Source organism: Belonocnema kinseyi, chromosome 9, assembly GCF_010883055.1.
Source record: "Belonocnema kinseyi isolate 2016_QV_RU_SX_M_011 chromosome 9, B_treatae_v1, whole genome shotgun sequence".
Classification (NCBI taxonomy): Eukaryota; Metazoa; Arthropoda; class Insecta; order Hymenoptera; family Cynipidae; genus Belonocnema; species Belonocnema kinseyi.
In genome coordinates, this window is record NC_046665.1 from 35292908 (window position 1) to 35312296 (window position 19389).

The 19389-nt window shown below is 32.9% G+C and overlaps 2 protein-coding genes across 7 annotated transcripts in view; one reads left to right on the forward strand and one right to left on the reverse strand.

The window, feature by feature from the left end:
- LOC117180193 (nose resistant to fluoxetine protein 6) overlaps positions 1-10365 on the forward strand; it is a 142544-nt gene extending 132179 nt beyond the window's left edge. For 5 of the 6 annotated variants that reach the window (XM_033372567.1, XM_033372568.1, XM_033372569.1 and 2 more), the window contains 4 exons: positions 6836-7141; positions 7216-7390; positions 9112-9254; positions 9891-10365. In XM_033372567.1, the coding sequence (XP_033228458.1) occupies positions 6836-7141; positions 7216-7390; positions 9112-9254; positions 9891-10019 (753 nt within the window). In that variant the 3' untranslated portion in view covers positions 10020-10365. The remainder of the gene's footprint in view (positions 1-6835; positions 7142-7215; positions 7391-9111; positions 9255-9890) is intronic. The other variant, XM_033372571.1, reaches the window with a different exon arrangement.
- A 38-nt stretch (positions 10366-10403) lies between these two features.
- Positions 10404-18026, reverse strand: LOC117180149 (26S proteasome non-ATPase regulatory subunit 5). The gene is made up of 2 exons (XM_033372493.1): positions 17753-18026; positions 10404-12537 (listed from the first exon to the last, which is right to left on the reverse strand). Exons 1-2 carry the CDS (start codon positions 17932-17934, stop codon positions 11202-11204), a joined length of 1518 nt encoding a protein of 505 aa, XP_033228384.1. The 5' UTR covers positions 17935-18026; the 3' UTR covers positions 10404-11201.
- Positions 18027-19389: the final 1363 nt, after the last annotated feature.

Here is a 19389-nt window from a genome sequence, read left to right on the forward strand (position 1 = left end):
AATAAAAGATGTAAAAAAATATATTTCAACAATCAATTCCAACGGCATCAGCCGGTAACGTTGTACACGAAAATACGAACTCTCTAGAGCCTCGTCTAGTGAAAAGTAATGGGAAATATTCAAATTGTCCACTAGTAATTATTTGTATGAAAAAGACGACGGATAGTTGCTACAAATTAACAATAATGAACTTAAAAATGTAGTTTTTTTTATTTTTGGCTCATATTTTGGGCGCTGTGTGTGGGGGGGAGGTGTTGAAAATAAAATTTATTAGTTTGGATTTATTTCACAAACACTTCATCTTGTAAATCGATGGGAAATATATTTATAATTATTATTAAATTTTAACATAGTATAAACAGTACACACTGTGCCATTTAATTTTATAATTCTATGGCTAGGTCCCCAACTCGAAAAAGAAGGCTCCTCCGCTTTCGGTTAATAATATTTAAATTTTTCGAATGTAAAGCAATTAAATTGAACCAAATGATGTGAATCTTCAAGCAAAATAGTTAATAAATTCTGACCAAAACAACACACTTATTGTGACGCAAGCAGATGTATTTGAAACAAATAAAGATTCAAGAAAAAAGATAGAAAAATTATGATTCTCTATGACTGCAGAGTTTTCAATTGAAAATTGTCACCATGAAATTAAAATAATGAAATGAAAATAAAAAAATGAAATGAATGAATGATTAAATAAAATAAATAAGAAAATGGAAATAAAATAAATGTAAATTTCATACCTTTCCCATTCAACAGTTTCTAATTCTGGGCGCAGCATATTTTTCTTTCGTTATTTTTTGTCGTACAATCGGAGAAGAAAGAAAAAAAGTGTATCCAGAAATTGAGCGGATTAACCGATTTTCTTTTTTAAATCGTCTTATCGTTATGTAATGAACCGAATGCACAGTATTAAAATTAAATTCCTTAATATTTGCTCATTTCTAATTTCTTTCAACCCACTGTAATCTCTAACAATAGGAAAGTTGAGTGAGGCATGACAGGCACTCAATCTAAATTCTCGGCTCGATCCTAGGTTTACGATGGTTTAAGTATCGTCGAAAAAATGACACTCTAGACCAGTGATTCCCAAACTTTTTTTGCAGTTTTCAGGGAGGGGCAGGGCCGCCACCCTACCATTTTCTTCCCTCTACTAGAACCCAAGGGGGATACTTGACTGACGGTCATGCGGGAGGTTGCATGCTTCACGCGAGAGAATTAGAACCGGTTAAGAAAAATTAAAATGTGTTAAACTGTTAACAAATTAAATTGTAATTTAGTTGAATCAATATCATAATCTGGTTTTAAGCAAATGAAACGAAAATTGATGAAAATCGGCTAACATCTTCAATGCCAGTTGACAGTTCTTGTAATTTTGCATGTGCTTAAATATATGCTTAATTACTCGAAATTTTAACTGATTTTCATCAAATTTTCTTTCATTTTCTTGAAATTACATCAGGAAAATTATTCAGATAATTAAAATTGAATTGAGCCATGTCTTTAGGATTTTAGTTATTGAAACAGCCTTAAATCTCATGACAGTGAAAGGGTCCTCATAGCGGGGGGCTGCCGAGGTGCTGGGCCCGGGCTGGCTTCCCCCCTAGGGGGCTGCCCGGCCCCGGGTCGCTTCCCCCTCCCGGCGGCAGTCTCATCTGCCGGCGGCACGATGAGCCCAGCCACTCGGCAGCCCCCCCCCCCCCCCCCCCCCGCTACGAGGACCCTTTCATTGTCATGAGATTTAAGGCTTTTTCAATAACTAAAATCCTAAAGATATAGCTCAATTCAATTCTAATTATCTGAATCATTTTCCTGATGTAATTTTAAGAAAATGAAAAAAAAGTTATTGAAAATCGGTTAACATTTCGAGTAATTCAAGCGGGAGGGCTGCCGAGTGGCTGGACTCATCGTGCCGCCGGCCGATGAGGCTGTCGCCGACAGGGGGATGCCACCCCGGGCCTGGCAGCCCACGAGGGGGAAGCCATCCCGGCCCCAGCCACTCAGCAGCCCCCCCGCTATAGGGACCGTTTCATTGTCATGAGATTTAAGGCTGTTTCAATAACTAAAATTTTAAAGACAAGGCTCAATTCAATTCTAATTATCTGAATCATTTGCCTGATGTAATTTTAAGAAAATGAAAAAAAATTTGATGAAAATCGGTTAACATTAAAATTTAATTTATTAACATATTAACACATTTTAATTTTTCTCAACCGGTTCTAATTCTCTCGCCTGAAGCATGGTGTGTCAAGCAGTGACGCAGTCAAGTTTCCCTCCTTGGCGGCAGGGTATTTTGAAAAAATGTGAGGGTGGCGGCCCTGCCGCTCCCCAGAAAGTGCATAAAAAGTTTGGGAATCGCTGCTCTAGAACAGTGGTCGGCAAACTTTTTACTCAGTATTCAGTTATAGGCAGGCCAGCCCCTACTTAATTTTTACTACTACTTTTCGGTATATGCATGGACCTCAGTGTGAGTGAGCTTACTCCAGGAGGGGTCTTTTGTCTACAGGCATGTCAAAGTAAGGAACTTTAAAAACTTATAATTTTTCAGCTAGCAATTGAAAATAGCATAATCAGCATCTACGAATTTTGTCCATTCCAATGCTATATTACTTGCCTAAAAAAGTTGAATATTTTGCGGCGTTTAATTTTAAGAAAGTTCAGCTTAATATTCAATTTAATACTAAATGTTCTCAAATTTTGAACTTTTATAGATAAATTACATGCCTTTGGAATCGAAAAAATACGCAGATTCCAAATATATTACTTTCAAATCACTGATTGCAAAATAAGGAATTTTTTATTCTCAAATTTGTTCCCATTTTTCAACAAAGGACTCATGAAAAAAAGGATGGTCAGCCCAAGCTCGCAGGTACTTGACCAGAAAGTAGGTCGTTGGTCAGCCCGGTCAGGGTAGCCTGACTTGGTCAGGAGCATGCCGACCACTGCTCTAGACCAGAGGTCGGCACGATCTTGCGCATGGCAGGGTACCCTGCCCTGGCGGGCGATCGGTTTCTCCTCCACGGCTACCTGCCTAACCTTCCCCTTCCACTGCGCAACGACACTACCCCTCACTGGATTCTAAGTTGCTTCAGGCCCTCGATGTGATGTCCCCCATAAAGATAATGCCTTTGTCTTTCAAATTACCCATTTCCTTGCCATTGAGTTAATCAATAAATTTTCTATTTTTTCGTTGGTAGAGATGTTGAAAATTTAAGAGAAAAAAACGCATTTTTCGAAAATTATGAAAAGAGAATATTATTTAAAATAATGATAACTTGATAAACGCTGTATGATGTTATTGATCCTCAAAACTTAGTTTTGTAGAAATTGTTGATGTACATTTTTGTCTTCGGAGTTTAGAGTCAAGTGAATCGAAAACAATGGACTTGTTTCAAACGTTTTGGCACATAATGGCGATCCTTATCAGTGAGTTTTCTTAAATCTGTGAAAAGTACATAATTTCTTGCAGGTATGCTCTTTTACAATTGAAAGTACTATTCTTAAAAAAAAACTCTTAACGAAGAACAACTAATAAGAAAACAATTAAAATGCAGTAGGAAAATCTTGTAACAAAATTTATAAACAAATTTTTGTAAAGTTTTCAGAAAACTCTGTAGTCCAAGAACTCTTTTTAAATTATTTTTTAGCGATGTATATTAAATCCAATTTTTCGTCTGGAAACCCTTAAACACAGCTTTTTATGTATAAGAGAAATAGTGTTAATTAATGAATTTTTCTGGTATGATAAGGAATTATATCTGTGAAAGTGAAAATTTTTCTCATGAAAGTCGCTCTGTAGTAAAAATACAAAATTAGAAAAAAAAACTTTGTAGCTAAATAATTATTCAAATATTTTGTTAAAACTTTTATTTTCCTTATATCAACGAAAAGTTGATGCGAATTTTTTTCACAGTAGTCAGAATACAGATTGGCGAGAAACATTGTACTTAAAAAAAAGTTTTCTCGATTTCTTATGCACAAATTTTCTTTTGACAAAGTTTTGTATCTCTTTAAATATTTAAATTTAAATTTTTCAAAATGTTCATAATTTCAATCTTTAAAATAGAAATGTACTGAATTTCCTGTTTTAAAATTATTTCTATGAAAGAAAGCATTTCCAAAATCACACTGTAATAAAAAATAAATTGGTAAAAAAGAGCATTGTAGTTATATAATTATAAAATTCTGCTGTTAAATTTAAACATTGTGTCTAAAGAATCCGTGAAAGTAGGAAATAAATGTTCTTTGATCCATAAGAATTATTTTTGTAAAAGTAACAATAATTGTTCGCCTTTCAAAATAAACTTTTTGTCGATAAGAAAAGAACATTTTTTAAAGAATACTTTAATAATTATTCAACTACAAAGTTTTTTATAATTTCATTTTTCCTACAGGTTCATTTTTAAAGGGACTGCAATGTTTTCTGACAACTTAAAAAAAATTTGTTAAAAAATTGTACTACTACATTCTAATTTTTTTTCATCAATGTTGTATTTCGTTAAAGTACATTGTTTTAATAATGCTGAATGATTTATCAATAGTTATTAATAAAATTAAATTAAATATAAATGTTAAGTTAATTAATGTATATAATGTAGAAACTGAGATATTAACCAAAGAATAACACTTCCAAATGTAAAACTGTGTACCTACAAGACGTTATGTACTTTTCGTAGATTGATTAAAACTCACTGATAAGGGTTACCATTGTGGGCCGAAACTTACATTTGTTAACTTAAATTAATTATTATCTCACTACAATTTAAAAGTGGATCAAAAATGAAAATTTTTAGAAAAAACTGCAACATACGAAAATCACTGTAAGAGATTATTTTTATAAATAATAATAATAATAACTTGTTCAAACACTTATTTTTGTTAACTTGAATCAATTATTAGTCCACGATAACTTGAAAAGTGGAAAATTGTATTTATTGTTTTTATTTATGCATTATTTTTAATTGTATTGTATTGTATGACCAAAAGTGAAAAATTGTGTAATTTTTCGTCCATAAAATGTGCATATATCATATTTATACATTATTAGATTGGAAATAATCAAATTATGTATATTTAAATGATTTTCTTGGACAATCTGATATTCTTTAAATAGGAACTGATATAAGTTGGAAGGCAAAGGGATTATCTCCAAAGGGGACGTAGCATCGTGGGCCTGGAGCAACTTCGAATCCAGTGAGGGGTAGTGTCGCTGCACACTGGAAGGGGAAGGGTACGCAGGTAGCCGTCGAGGAAATGACGACTGCCCGCCCTGGCTGCCCTACGACCCACTGTCAGGGCAGTACCTGCGAGCTTGGCCAGACCACCCCTTTTCTCAGAGGTCCTTTGTTATAAAATGGGGGAAAAATGTGAGATTAAAAAATTCGTAATTTTGCAATTAGTGACTTAAAAGTAATATATTTGGAATCTACGTCTTGTTCCGATTCCAAACACATGTAATTTGTCTATAAAGGTTGAAAATTTGAGACGTATTTAGTATTAAATTAACTGTAAAGCTGATGTTTCTTGATATTAAACTCCTTCAAACTTTCAACTTTTCCAGGCAAGTAATATATCATTGGAATCGGAAAACTCGTAGACTCTGATAATGCTATTTTCAAATCGCTAGTTGAAAAATTAAAAGTTTTAATATTCCCTACTTGGACATGCCTGTGGACAAAAGACTTAGATCCAAACAAAACAGAAATATTTCTTTAGCCACAGTCTGCTGTACCAGTTCTTTCAATCAAAGAATGTTTCTTTGATTCAAATAAGTTTGTTTCTCAGTGTATCAAAAGAAACCCAAATTTGAAAGTCTGTAATCTTAGGTTTTTCTAAATTAAAGGTTTTAGTTAAAATACATCTAAAACTATAGAAAACTATTTTAGGATGGTGAAAAATAAATTTTTTCAGATAACTTGTACATAAAATATAAATGAAAAATGACCATATTCATGTTTCCTTTGTTGGTCATATTTTCAGAGATATTCACCCTGGGAGTATGGGATGATTTGTACCACGCGAGTCGTACGCTCCTTTCGTAGCTCATATCTCGAAGTGGGGTCCTTCTGCATGAAAATGCACAGAACTGAAATTATATAGAATTTTCCGTTGTACATCTTAGGTTTTGTGCATTTTTATTGTAAACCCTCCTCATTAGGAGATATGAACTACGAAAGTAGTGTACGACCCTCGCGACTCCCTACTCCCAAGATTGATATCTCGGAAAATATGACAGACAAAAAAATGTGCATTTGATCATTTTTAATTTATATTTTATGTACAAGTTGTCTGCAAAAATTAATCTTTTACCGATGCATCGTTTCCAAAATAATCGTCAAAAAACACTTTTTTGGGTGTTTTCCACGATTTTAGGGTGTTTTCACCCTTCATCCCTAGTAAACATGATTTTTTATTAAGTTCTTATGCCTTAAGGAATATGCTTGCCAAATATTAATTTCTTTTTTTTCAAGTTTTAAAAATGTTAAAAACCTTTGGTCCACCATTTTGAAAGTTTTGCCTTTAAATTCGAAACCAGCAATCCCGGTATAAATATACACAGTGTTTTGTCACTCTACATCTTAATTTATTCACACTAGTCAAGTTTTTAATCGATTTTTGAGAGTTTTTGACCAAAAAATTGGATTTCCAAATTAGCGAACAGGGGCTTTTTAACTTTTTACTGCACATATTTAGCAACACAATGCAAAACGTTTCATTAAAATCGGATTGCCGCCGGGTTCTGAGGTATAAACCTTACTTGACTCATCTAATCCTTTTTGAAGCTTTTTTATAATCATTTAAATATTTAAATAATAATTTTTGTTAACAGTGTATGCTTTGGAGTTGGTACGTTGCAGATGACACTCAGTTTTACGTCGTGGGTGCAGTTATATTGATTCTGGCGACGAATCATTTCAAAATCGCAGCCTTTTTAGTTATCACACTATTGGTAAGCTCGTGGTTAACAACTGGTTACATTGCCCTCATTAATAACCATATGCCAAGTATCGATGATCCACTGGCACTCTTTGACAAGATTTACGACAAGCCATGGACAAGATTGGGTCCATATCTCATCGGAATGTCCGTCGGATACTTTCTATTTAAGATTGATTGCAAAGTAAAGATGTCCAAGGTGGGTACTGAGTCGAGAAGATTTCGAACACAAATTTTAAGAGTGTCGTTAAAACGAGATTCTCTTAATTTTAGACCACTGTTGTTGTTGGCTGGATGCTGTCTTCAGCTTGTCTTCTAAGTCTTCTCTATGGTTTGTACGAGGCTGAACTTTCCCCTGTGACGGCAGCTGCTTATTCCTCCTTGGGCCACACAGCCTGGGCTCTTGGTTTAGCGTGGATAGTGATCGCGTGCAGTACAGGATATGGAGGTAACTATTGACTCTAAAAATTATGATGATCTGAGATGAAAGCTGTTAGATGGGGCACCAGGTCAAATTCAAAGAAAGTGTTTTTGAAAGCAAATTTACAAACGCTTTTCATTTCTCTTTATGAGTTCTAAGCATTCATTAAATATGTAATGTTAAAAGCATCTACAGATTAGAGATTAAAAATCTACACCGAGAAAAATATAGGCACAAGGGGCGAGGAATTTTTGTATACAATAGCACGATTATAGTATGACATTTAAGTATGGTACGATTCCGGGTGAAATTCGGAACATATTTGTCTCAGTGTAGATTATTTTGGAACTAAAATAGTTTGAGCGACAAATTGTATCGTTTGGTATTCCATCTCGGGCTTACGAAAAACAAATATGAATATCAGATGTAAAACACAAGAATAATTAAGATCCCAAAGTTTTTTTTACTTATGTAAATACGTTTTTAATATTTGTTAACCTTCTTTTCCAGTCATTACGTTTTTTACACTATTTTATAGGCATGTTTTCAATTATCCATCCTCGGATTGCTTATATTTCTTCCGTGGACAATGCAAAATGTTCTTTTGGATATAAATTAATAATTGCTCCACCAAATTTCGGAAATCTTGAAACAAAAAAAGTTTTGTAAATACAAACAGACCAGAATGTCCATTGGATTTTTATGCTTATCTCTAATAATAACTCCAGTTACATATATTTTTTATTTTTAAAAATATCTTTTTTTAAACTCTGCGTCAGGAAAAACACCAGGAAGAATTCCTAAATTTCCTTAGTAGATTACAACATTTCTATAGAGTTTCACGTTTAGAATCAGTACATGAATATTGCACATTACTTTGTAGGAATTATTTATAGATTCATAAAAAAAATTTGCAAAAATAATAATTACTAGTTGTATAATAAAAATAATTATACTTAAAAGGTTGGCATTTAAAGGACGACGCTCGAAATTATACATTCAGATTTATCAGATATACTTTTGGAAATTATTTTCCGAAATTTCAAATGTAACAAAGAAACAATAAAATATTTTAATTAATATCAGATTTTTATACAATTTCAAGTTTTTAATAATTTTTCATAATCAAGAACGACAATTTTAAAATAGAACTTAAAATCTTTAGAAAGTCTTTCTCACAAAATTCAAGATTTGACCTTCCTTTTATAAAGATTATTGTATCAAAAAGTGGTTGTATCACATTTTATGTAATGAAAATAAAAAGAGAAAATCTGATATGTAACAACCCGGACATTGACCTGTATGGCATAATGCGGTTCATATTCTTTTTTCGGTTACACGGTCAATACTTCTTTTCAACTTCACTTCAAAATGTTCAAATTAAAACATAAAATAACTTTCTTTCTTTGATTTATCAAAGTAGGTACTTGAAGTTTAATAATAACGAAGTGTCTCGTCTCGAAATTATTGGAAATTAGTCAGGTATTTTTCATGAATTCGGCTAGTCGTATCGAAATTTCGGAACTAGTTCATACCCTTTTCTAGCTCCGTCAATTTTTCGGGACAACTATTGACAAAAGACGCAGCCTATTAATAAAGAAGGAAATGTATTTTAGTCTGTATCTGAACCAATATTGCAGAACAAATTTAAAATGGTAAAGTAAATGCGTTCAATTCAACGATCAAAATTGCAATTACATTCTAAAATTAGAAATGTCACTTTTCCTTATATTATTTTATGTTTTCAGGGTATGTAAATGATATTCTGTCAGCGCCTATTCTGTATCCCTTCAGCAGGGTGACATATTGTGCATATCTGGTCCATCCTATTGTTATTCGACTCACTGCAATGAACGCAGATTCGCCACTACATCTAGGAAAGGACTCAATGGTAAATACATATTACTAGCAAATAGATTTAATTTAAAAATGGTGTACACTAAAAACTAAAAAAAAAATGATGGTCATCTCCCGATTACTAATTAATTTCAATTTACAATAGTTGCATCCTATACCCTATTTCAATTTCTGGAGCTTCTAATTTCAAATTGGCATACAACTTTCAAAATTTAAATCTGATATTATTCGATTTTGAACGTATCAATTTAATATCGTTTAATAACCTGTGGCATATTTTAATTAAAAAATTTACCATTTTAATATTTAAATATTTTATTATTATTAAACAAGTACGATCAGTTTCAATCTGAAACGTTTTCAATTTAAAATTATTCAATTTTACAGTAATTAAATTTAAATTCTCCAACTTTTTCAAGTATTTTTTTTGCAATTCAAACAATTTAGGAACATAAAACGTTCTTTAATGCCTTTTATTTAATTTTCCAAATTTGCAACGTGATATATCATTTTGTGCGGATGTGATTTGTTCGAAAAGAGAATTATAGTAATTTAGGAATCGGGTTAGTATGACATGACCCTAAAACTGGCATGATTTCACGTAATATTAAGTGAAATTGAAAATAATTAACATTTATTTTAATTCACAATATTTTTCTATTATTTTCAGCTAATAACGTTCTTTGGACAAGTCGTTGCCTCATATCTCATATCGTTTGTTGTTTCGGTGTCTTTCGAAGCTCCAGTCGTCAGCATGCTAAAAATTTTATCGCCCAAAAAACGAAAAAGAATTCAATAAGCGAACATATAAATGTCTTCAAGCTTGAAGACACTATCACGCTCTTATCATTTGTTTTATAGTCCATTTTTTCATATTCCTTTGTTTATTACTATGTATTTTCATCCACCCCTATGGACAGTTTATCAAATATAATTTAGAATTGTTATTTCTTCTAGCAAAGGCTTTCTAAGTGATAGTCAATGCAAAGTTATTATAAAATCATTATGTTTAAGTATTTACCAAGCGGTGAACCAACTGATTAAGATTTACAGTTTTTAACAAGTAAGTCATACTGAATTTCTACAAACCCGATGGTTTTGATATTTAATAAGAATTGATTTAAAATGTGTCCTCTCTTATTTTATATGTTGTACTAGGTTTAGGATAAATAAATTATTTTTCTTCGTACTAATCGTATTTATTCATAGTCACTCAACAAAAATGAATCACATATCAGACAAACTAGATGCCTATGAAGTAGCAAAAAGGTATGCAATACCAAATAGTATTGATACCTTAGGTAAAAACCTTAAGATAATACTAAAGTCTAAACGTGGTAAAATATTTTTAGAGTTTTTTTCAGTAGGTAACTTTTGGTACCTATTTTGATTTTTTGTCGATGATAGTTTTACAAAGAAACGAAAATAAAGATGTAATTATTTCAATTCTACGGATTTTGTTTCTATCTTTGTCAAAATTAATTAACCTTAGACAAGTTTTTAAAAATAATTTCCGTATAGATTTTCAATGAACATTTACATTTTAATTAATCGAATGGAAATTAATTTCAAAAACTAAAGAGTAACTTTTTTAGGGAATTTCTCTGTGGAAATGAAACAGATTCTGATTTAAATGCTAGGCTATCACTGACAATCCGAACTTGGATTATTTAACCAGCATCAAAAACCAGCATCTTCCATTCATCCATATGCTTCCTACTTTAAAGGAATATATTCTAAAGTAAAAGCCTACTCGAATTGCAATTATCAATCTTAAAATCCGTAAGAACAAAGATTCATTTCCTGAGAACAAAATTTGCAAATATTAAAAGATCCTTCTCCAGAATAAAATTTTTGAACATATCGGTTTTTAAAGAAGGGACAATCATTGTCCAGACGTAGCAACATTAGCAATCTTCGTACACCCCAAAAATATCAGTCTCTCGTTGAAATATAAAATTGAAAAAAACTACATACAGTACTAAGCTGCACTTTCAGTCGCGACTTCAATCTGAGTTTCAACGTACATTGGTCCTTGGTTTACAAACTGTTTGAATTTCTGCATGGTGCTCGCATCAAAGATATCGGAGACAGCGTTAGAAAGATTCCTCACGACATCGTACTTGGCTTCCTTGCATTCCTTAAAGCTCTCTATATTTCTGTCCAGCAAAAACTCTACCAAGCCTGGTGACGCGGCTATGTATTCCTGGCCCCAAACTTGAGATGCCAGAACAGCAAGAAGTTCCAAACTGGCTTGCCTAATGTCAGCAAATGGTTGCTTGCATAGATCAACTACCATTTTTAATGGCTCTTCACACAACAAATCAAACCAGGATTTAGTTAGAGAAAGTATTCTGTTGTCTTGCTCTGATTTCTTCACATCTAGAATGCAGGCGAGGTTGTTCAAACCACGCACTCTGAGATCTGTGGGCATTTTCTTAATGACTTCTGCTAATCTTTTTAAAGCGATTGGCATATTGTCTCCAAGATCTTGCAAAGCATATTTGCCTTCCACAGTGGTGGCGATGTGACCTAAGGTATCCAAAGCAGCGGCTAGTATACTTTGATCGGCACTTTCGAGGACTTCAAAAAGAGCGGAGACCACAACGGGATATTTGGAGAATATCTCGTTAGGACGAAAGCGAGCTACGTGGCCGAAAAACTTCATCAGGCCAGGAATTAGGAGGTTTGAAAGAGGAGTTTCATTAGCGCGAGCGATTTTGTGAGCGAGTTTTCTGAGGACATCTTGCTGCTCGAGAAAATGTAATCCTTCTTCAGTCACAGCTAAACCCGATATTGCTTCTAAAACGTTGAGATGAAGAAGTTCATCCTCGTTTTCGAGAATCGCTATCAGGCTGTGAAGAAATCCTGATTTAACAGAAGCCTCCAAGCCGATTTTTGTACTTTTAGATATATCGGTTATAACTTCGTACACTCGAAAACTAATGATATCGTTCTTGGATAGAAGTCTAGCTAAAGTCCTTAAAAGAGTACCTGAGTAAAGAACCTGCAGACCTTCGGAAGTTTCTCCAATTTTTTTCAGAATTGACATGGCATATTTGGCTACTGATAAATCTTCATCTGCGACTCTTTCTACTACGGCTACGAGCAGATCTGTATCCTTAAGTAAGTAATCCTTAAGTTTGGTGGGACTGGATGCCGTTCGGAGTAATTCTTCCAAGACGAGGTTCTTGATTCGGACGTCGGAGTGAGATATGAATTGGGAAACCTCCCTTGGGTAACGCTGGTGCACATCTCCGGGTTCTAATGCTATGATGACTATCTTTATGACTTCACATAATTCATCCAGGAAAGCACTGAAACATTAGAAATCAATATTGTATGAATAAAAGTGCCCAAATACAGAGGATTTTCACGAACTTTAAGGTGACCCGTACAATAAGAATTGTCCGAATTCATAAAAAAAAAACCTATTCCAAACATGAAATATCTCGAATTGTATACACTTAGGAAAAATATTTGTCGTACTGTTGCAAACAAAATCTTTTCCTGATAAGAATTTAAAAATAAAAGTGGATTCAATTTTGTAATACATATTATTTATTTAATATTTTTCAAAAATGATATATTTGTTTCGTATCTCTGATAAAAACTATTACACCTTTTACACAATATCACCTTGAACTTTGAAGGGTAAGTTTTAAAAGTTTACGATACATAAATAACCGTTATTTCAATGATTTTTGTTGATTCTGTAAGAAAATATCGATACAAAACAAAGCTTTTTACAAGTTCTTAATTACTAATATCTTTGAAACTATTAAAAATTATCAAGTTCATTGGATTCATTTTAAAGAGACATTTATCTCAATTTCTCAACAGGTCTTTAGTAAAGTAAACCAAAATCTAAAAATGTTGAAACAAGGTTGTAGCCTTTAAATATACTAATAAAATTCTAAAGAATTGAACTATAATATTTTTCTAAACTTCTCTTTTCAGTAAAATAAAAAATTTTATTGCGTTCGCATGAATAATTTTTTACTGCACTTTTGCGGTTTTTTATAGACACCGTACAAATGCTTTTGCAATTTTAATCAAACATATATACAACATTGTTTTTAAGAAATATGTAATAGAAAATTCGTGAAGGTTTGTCAATCTTTTAATGATTTTATCTGCTTAATGGTCATTAAATGGTGAAAGCTCTACGAACATTTAAAAACTCGGAAAGTTTTTCCAAGAAATTTATAATATTATTTCAAATTTCTGTAGATTCTTATCACAATTAATACCAACATGATATTCTAATCGACCCTCCACCCCTCCTAGGGTGCTATATGCTAATTCAGGTAATTTGTACAAATTGTTTTTTTTTGCTTTGTTTGGTAAAGTATTAATTTTTCTGGTTTAAGAATTAACTATTTGGGTTAACATTGATTTATTTTGTGTTCTAATATTTATGGACTTATTATTCTTTTCAGTCAAGATTTTTCTGTTTTCTGGCTATGCGGTTTCCAAACAAACCAGATAGTTTATGGACGGCCCCATATGGCACAATCTTGAAATTAAAACCTTTTTTCATAATAACTCCTTGACATTCAAAACTTTCAACTTATTTCGATTTTACCCAGAAACTGTACAAAACAAATTCACACAAATATTCTCTATGGCTTGATGTTTCTCCGAAAAAAGTTATGTTTTCTTCGCCTTTTTTCATTATTCTCACTAAATAAAAATAATAGAAAAATCGTACGTAAAGCGAACTTCATGAAAAAAAAAACAAATACAAATCAAAATTATACCCTATTTAAAATGATCAACATTTGACCGAAAAGTCTCGAGATTCCACCGGTCCATCGCATTGACTCCGTCTTGATTGGCTCCCCCAACTCTAGGTGGTCGGCATTGCTGTCCAACCGATTGTCGGGAGCCCTGTGCGTTCGATTATTTTGAACCGCACTTACTGCAACTATGTTTGGTGTTATCATTATTGTGCCAACGAGAAGCTAGAGAAATATACCAGTCACAACTGTCCGCGACTGCTTATTAATTATTGTGAACATATTTATAGCAGAAGCCCTTGATACAGGAACCCTCTACCCGCAACTCGAGGATTGGTTCGGTGACTGATTGAACTGGATGACCAGATCAGTGGAGATTTTTCCCAAGAATCCGACCTCTGGACTACAAATTATAGTGTGTGTAATGGAGCCAGAGCTTTGGCGGATGCAAACCGGAAAACAAAACAAACGGCTTATGATAAGACCAAAATACGAATGCATCAACTCACCACAAAGATAAGCTGGACAAGACAGTACGCGTTCCGCATTCAGTGTGTGATTGACTAAATAACATCTGACAGGAATTTCATTGCAAAGTTAGACAGGTCGCGCGCGAACTGCTGATCCGTTACCACCGCTGTTCGCTGAAAGAAGACTCAAAAAACATAAATAGCTTAAAGGAGCTCCGACGAGGTGAAAAAGTTTTAAGCAGCAAGAAAAACTATTCTGCTCCGAGACCAGATGGTATCAAGAATTTTTTATGCCAAAAGCCCGGTTTTGGAAAAAATGTTGGTTGTCTAGTTCTGAACTGCAACCCCTCATATATAATACATAATATTGTATCTACTGTCATGAGAATGGTCCATTTTTTTAGCTGTAAGGTTTTCATGTATAATAAGCGACAGTAGGAATCTGTATGAGATAAGCCTTTCTGAATATTCTAGATAACCCTGATAAAAATTATATAAAAAAAATCATTATGTTTGTTAGTAAGTTTCACGAATAAGCATTATAATTAATCACATAGTTCAAGGTTTTTTGATTTTCTTTCGTTGTAAGTACGGCTTAACTCATCTGAGGTATTATTTACCATAAACCTTTATTTTTAGTCTTTTGGTCTTCTTATTTATGTTCTCTAGTTCTCAATATTTCTAATCTATAACATTTTATTTCTGTGTTATTGTAGTCCAATTGCTGTATTTGAGTTTCGAATGAAAGAAATCCTGATATTGGTCGCAGTTTTTGCCGACAAGTAAACACAAGTACTCATAGTATACTTTATTATCTTAACAATCAAACAATTATGTTGTGTTATTGGTGACGTACAATGCCACTCCAATCGCATTTCTTGAATTTTGAAGGAAATACTGATTTTACTTTTTAAGTCTGATTTTTTTCATATTTTCAAATTATTTTATTTTAGTTGAAAAAGTTTTCAATAAAATTGATTCGTTTAACCAAATATTTATTGTTGTTTGCCTAACGTGTGTTTTCTTAATGTGAAAATTCAATCATCAATGCTGTACACGTGCCCTTATGCAATAGAAGAGTTATATTATATTTATTTAATTGCAATTGACTTATTTAATTGCAAATTGAACCCCATCGGTAACCTCGTTTTTGAGTTTCGCCGCCACGCCGCCAACAGCGAACTTTAACTTAAAAAATTTCCATCCCCCGAGACTTTGGACAATAATTTCACCCGATCTCGAGCGCTGGGCGAGTTTCTCGATCCAGAACCTCAATTTTACGATGCGCTTCGCGCCCAATTTGAGCACGCCCACAGCACGCGAAAACGCTTTCGCGCTCGTTTTCTAACTTTTAATGTGTACACTTCAACTGTATTTGTCGAAATATTATAAATATGGTAACTTAAATCGAAAACGATGACGTAAAGTTCTGAGGAATTACCGTCAAGTTGGACCTAACATATTTTTTTTATTGAAAGAAGATTCACAAAGCACCTACGGCCTTGACAATTTCACTCCCATTTCAACACTCGCGCTCGATAATTGGGTTATAGAGGCAGTTCTCTTTTAACCATAAAACGGTGTAGACAAAATTAAACAACATATAAAAATGAGGTATTTTTATCAATATAATTTCAGTAAAAATCACAATTGTTTTTTTTTAATTTACTAAATAGAAATATTAAGCCGTAGGCTTTGATTCCGTTCGTTCAAACTTCAGTACTAAGTCAACTCTACTTTCATGAATTAATCTAGAACATTTTCAACTTGTGTCCAATTGAAACATTTCATCAAGATAATTTGTAGTCTATCCGAAGTTTGTACAAAAATGTATAAAACTCATAAGCAACATGCTTTCTAATCTTGAAAAAGCTTCAACTTTTTGACTGTTGCTCTAATCGAAAAATTTACCTAAGATTTTTTCTAAATACGTTTATTTGATATCCAGTGAAAACTTTGAAGGAAATTTTTCTAATCTTTTAGAAAAATATTAATTTCTATTTTTTGAAAATATCCAAAAATTTGAAGTTAACTTTTCTAATTTTCATAAAAATTTCCAATTTTAACCCTGGCTGACCGAAGGAATCGAATGGAGCCTCTACAAAGTACCTGCAAAGACCCGATTGGGTCCCCATTTGGTTCCTTTTTTTTAAAAACTCGAAAAACAGCAAAATCAACTTTTAAATTATTAAAATTCGGAATCTACGTTAAAATTCCCTATAGAAGGTCACGGAATAATCGCAATAGTTTTTTTTCAACGGTAAAAACTTTTAAAAAATATAAGACGTATAACGCCTGTTGACTGCTACACTTCAAACGCATCGCCTGACAGTAGCAGTCAACAGGCGTTATACGTCTTGTATTTTTTTTTATTTGTTACAGTTGCAAAAAAAACTATTGCGGTTATTCCGTGACCTTCTATAGGGAATTTTAACGTAGAATCCGAATTTCAATCATTTAAAAGTTTATTTTGCTGTTTCTCGCGTTTTTTACAAAGGAACCGAGTGGGGACCCAATGGGGTCTTTACGGGTACTTTGTAGAGGGTCCATTCGGTTCCTTCGATCCAAGGGATCAAATCTGTAACAAACTTTGACAACTATTTCTAAAATTTGAACAAAAATTAAAATTCTGAAAATGCTCTCATTTTTTTTTTTTTGTTGGAAATCTCTGGTTAGCGAATTTAATTTTCATTTTGAGACCCTTAAAAAGTAGGTCGAAGGCTGACTAGATTGTACAAATCCTTCAAAAGTTGGCGTGGCTACGACATTCAGGTATCCAAAGATACAAATATACAGGCAGACATACAGACACCGACAAAAAGTTTTAATTTTCGGACTCTGTGAGTGCCAAAACATAAAGATCCGTTAAAAACCAAAGATCGAAAATTTGGACGATTACATTACACTCTCATGAATGAGACTGTAAAAGGGTATATTTTGCAAATTTTCAAAAATACGTTAGAAAATAAATTCCAATCTTTCATATGACGTAACTTTTATAACATTATGAAAATTTGTTACAGAGAAAATAAATATTCGTCTGACCACTGATAAGTTTCAAGAACCGCTTCACTTACATTAGTTTTGTAAATAAACTGAGTAAAACAAGTGGAATGAGCTTCTACCAGAATCAAGTCATTCAAAACCGGAATATGGTTCTGTATATTTTTTACATGAATCTCAAATATTACGCTCGATAAAAGTAAGAAAAAACTACAAAATCAAATTCCTAATACACAAAATCAAATTTGAAATCCGCAAATACCAAACTGACCGAACATTGCAATGGTTCAGAAATGAAATAAGCGAAGTCACTGTACCTGTCGTGTGAGGTTAGTTGTGAAAATAGCTTCCCAAGATCCAAATTGCCAGCCACCGGTTCCAATTCACGGTTAGACAAGCTCAACAACTTAATCTTCATTTCCGTTAATAATTCCTTCTTTTCATCCACATCACTCAATTCGCCGAAGCGGTTTATTTTTACAACAAACCATTCCGTCATTGTTGACAACTGAACTCAAAACTTTCGATTTGTTTTGCGCTTGCATACAGTTTTGCACATACGTTTGATGTTCGGGGCATCGACATATAGAAATGTACCGGTAATGCTGTGGGGAGAACGGAAACGGGTTCTAGAGAGAGAAAAAACATATGAGAGTAGACCTATCTCTTTCTATATAAAGCTGATTGGTCGAGAATATTTTCGTTGGGTGAAGCTTGGCGCTGCACAGGACCGTGCTTTATGTCGCGAATGCCCCAATAATGTGACATCCCACTTTTCAGAGTTGATTTATTTATAATTTATTTAATGATAATTTATTGTAAATAAATGTAAAAAATGGTGGCAGCATGTGTAGTTTGTGGGCGTTGTCAAGACGTTTACATAGGAATATGTTTTCAGACGTAAGTAAAGTTACTGAATATAGTAAAATAAAAAATGTTCCAACAAAAACAAAACCTCAAAGTATGAAGTTTTGTACCTATGCAATAATAATGATTATTTTTTATGTTATAGAAATATTGTTCAAATTTTTGACAGTTTTTACATTATTCAAGGTTAACAATTTTTTAAAATAATCTATCTGAAACAGGTTATTTCACATGAATGTTCTTTGAAATTCAATTTATTATAACTACAAATTTCTAATGTATTGTTTATCTTTTTTTTTTAATTCACCGTACAGAATATTTAGGCAATAGCCGGGGCAGAGTCCTGAAATAGATAAACGCAGGTCTACGTCACGTAGATGCGGTGCGGGCTTAGTTGCCCGCAATAAATATAGACAGCGCGTCCGGCGAAAAAAGTCCCTTCCCCTCTACCCACCGCTCCCCGTAGAAAGCACCCATCGGTATAGTTTGCCAAGAACCACTTGGAGCGCTGTAAGCAACTCTCGGCACACCTTCGAGGCGCACTGATGGTAAACTTAGCTTGGACAAGAACCATTTGGATTGAAAGTAAATTGCCAATTAAAACATTTTTACATTTATAACTTTGCAAAACTTAGTTGTTTTAATAAATAACACAAATATAAGTCAATGAGTAATTTATATTACGGTTTCATATATTTTCCACTAATTCTAAAATTATTAATTATAATTTTCATTCTATATATTGTCTACATATAGTTCTTTAATATTATTTAGTTTTTATTTTTGTGGTCTGCAATTTCTACTGACTTTTTTAGACTATTCGTCTAATTAAGTTCTCATATGTATTTTCCAATTTCTTAATTATTATATATTCTAACGTTTTTATAAAAATATAATTATAATTTCAAGCGATAGGAAAATTGTTCTTTCGGTTTTTAGATGTTAAGGCGACAGTTCCAAGCCAGATTACGTTTCGCATTGGCAAACAAAATTGGACGAACAGAATTTCACTGGCACATTCATAAAAAATATATTCCATAAAATATATTTTAAAATGAACTTTAAATCATTATAATTGATACAGATG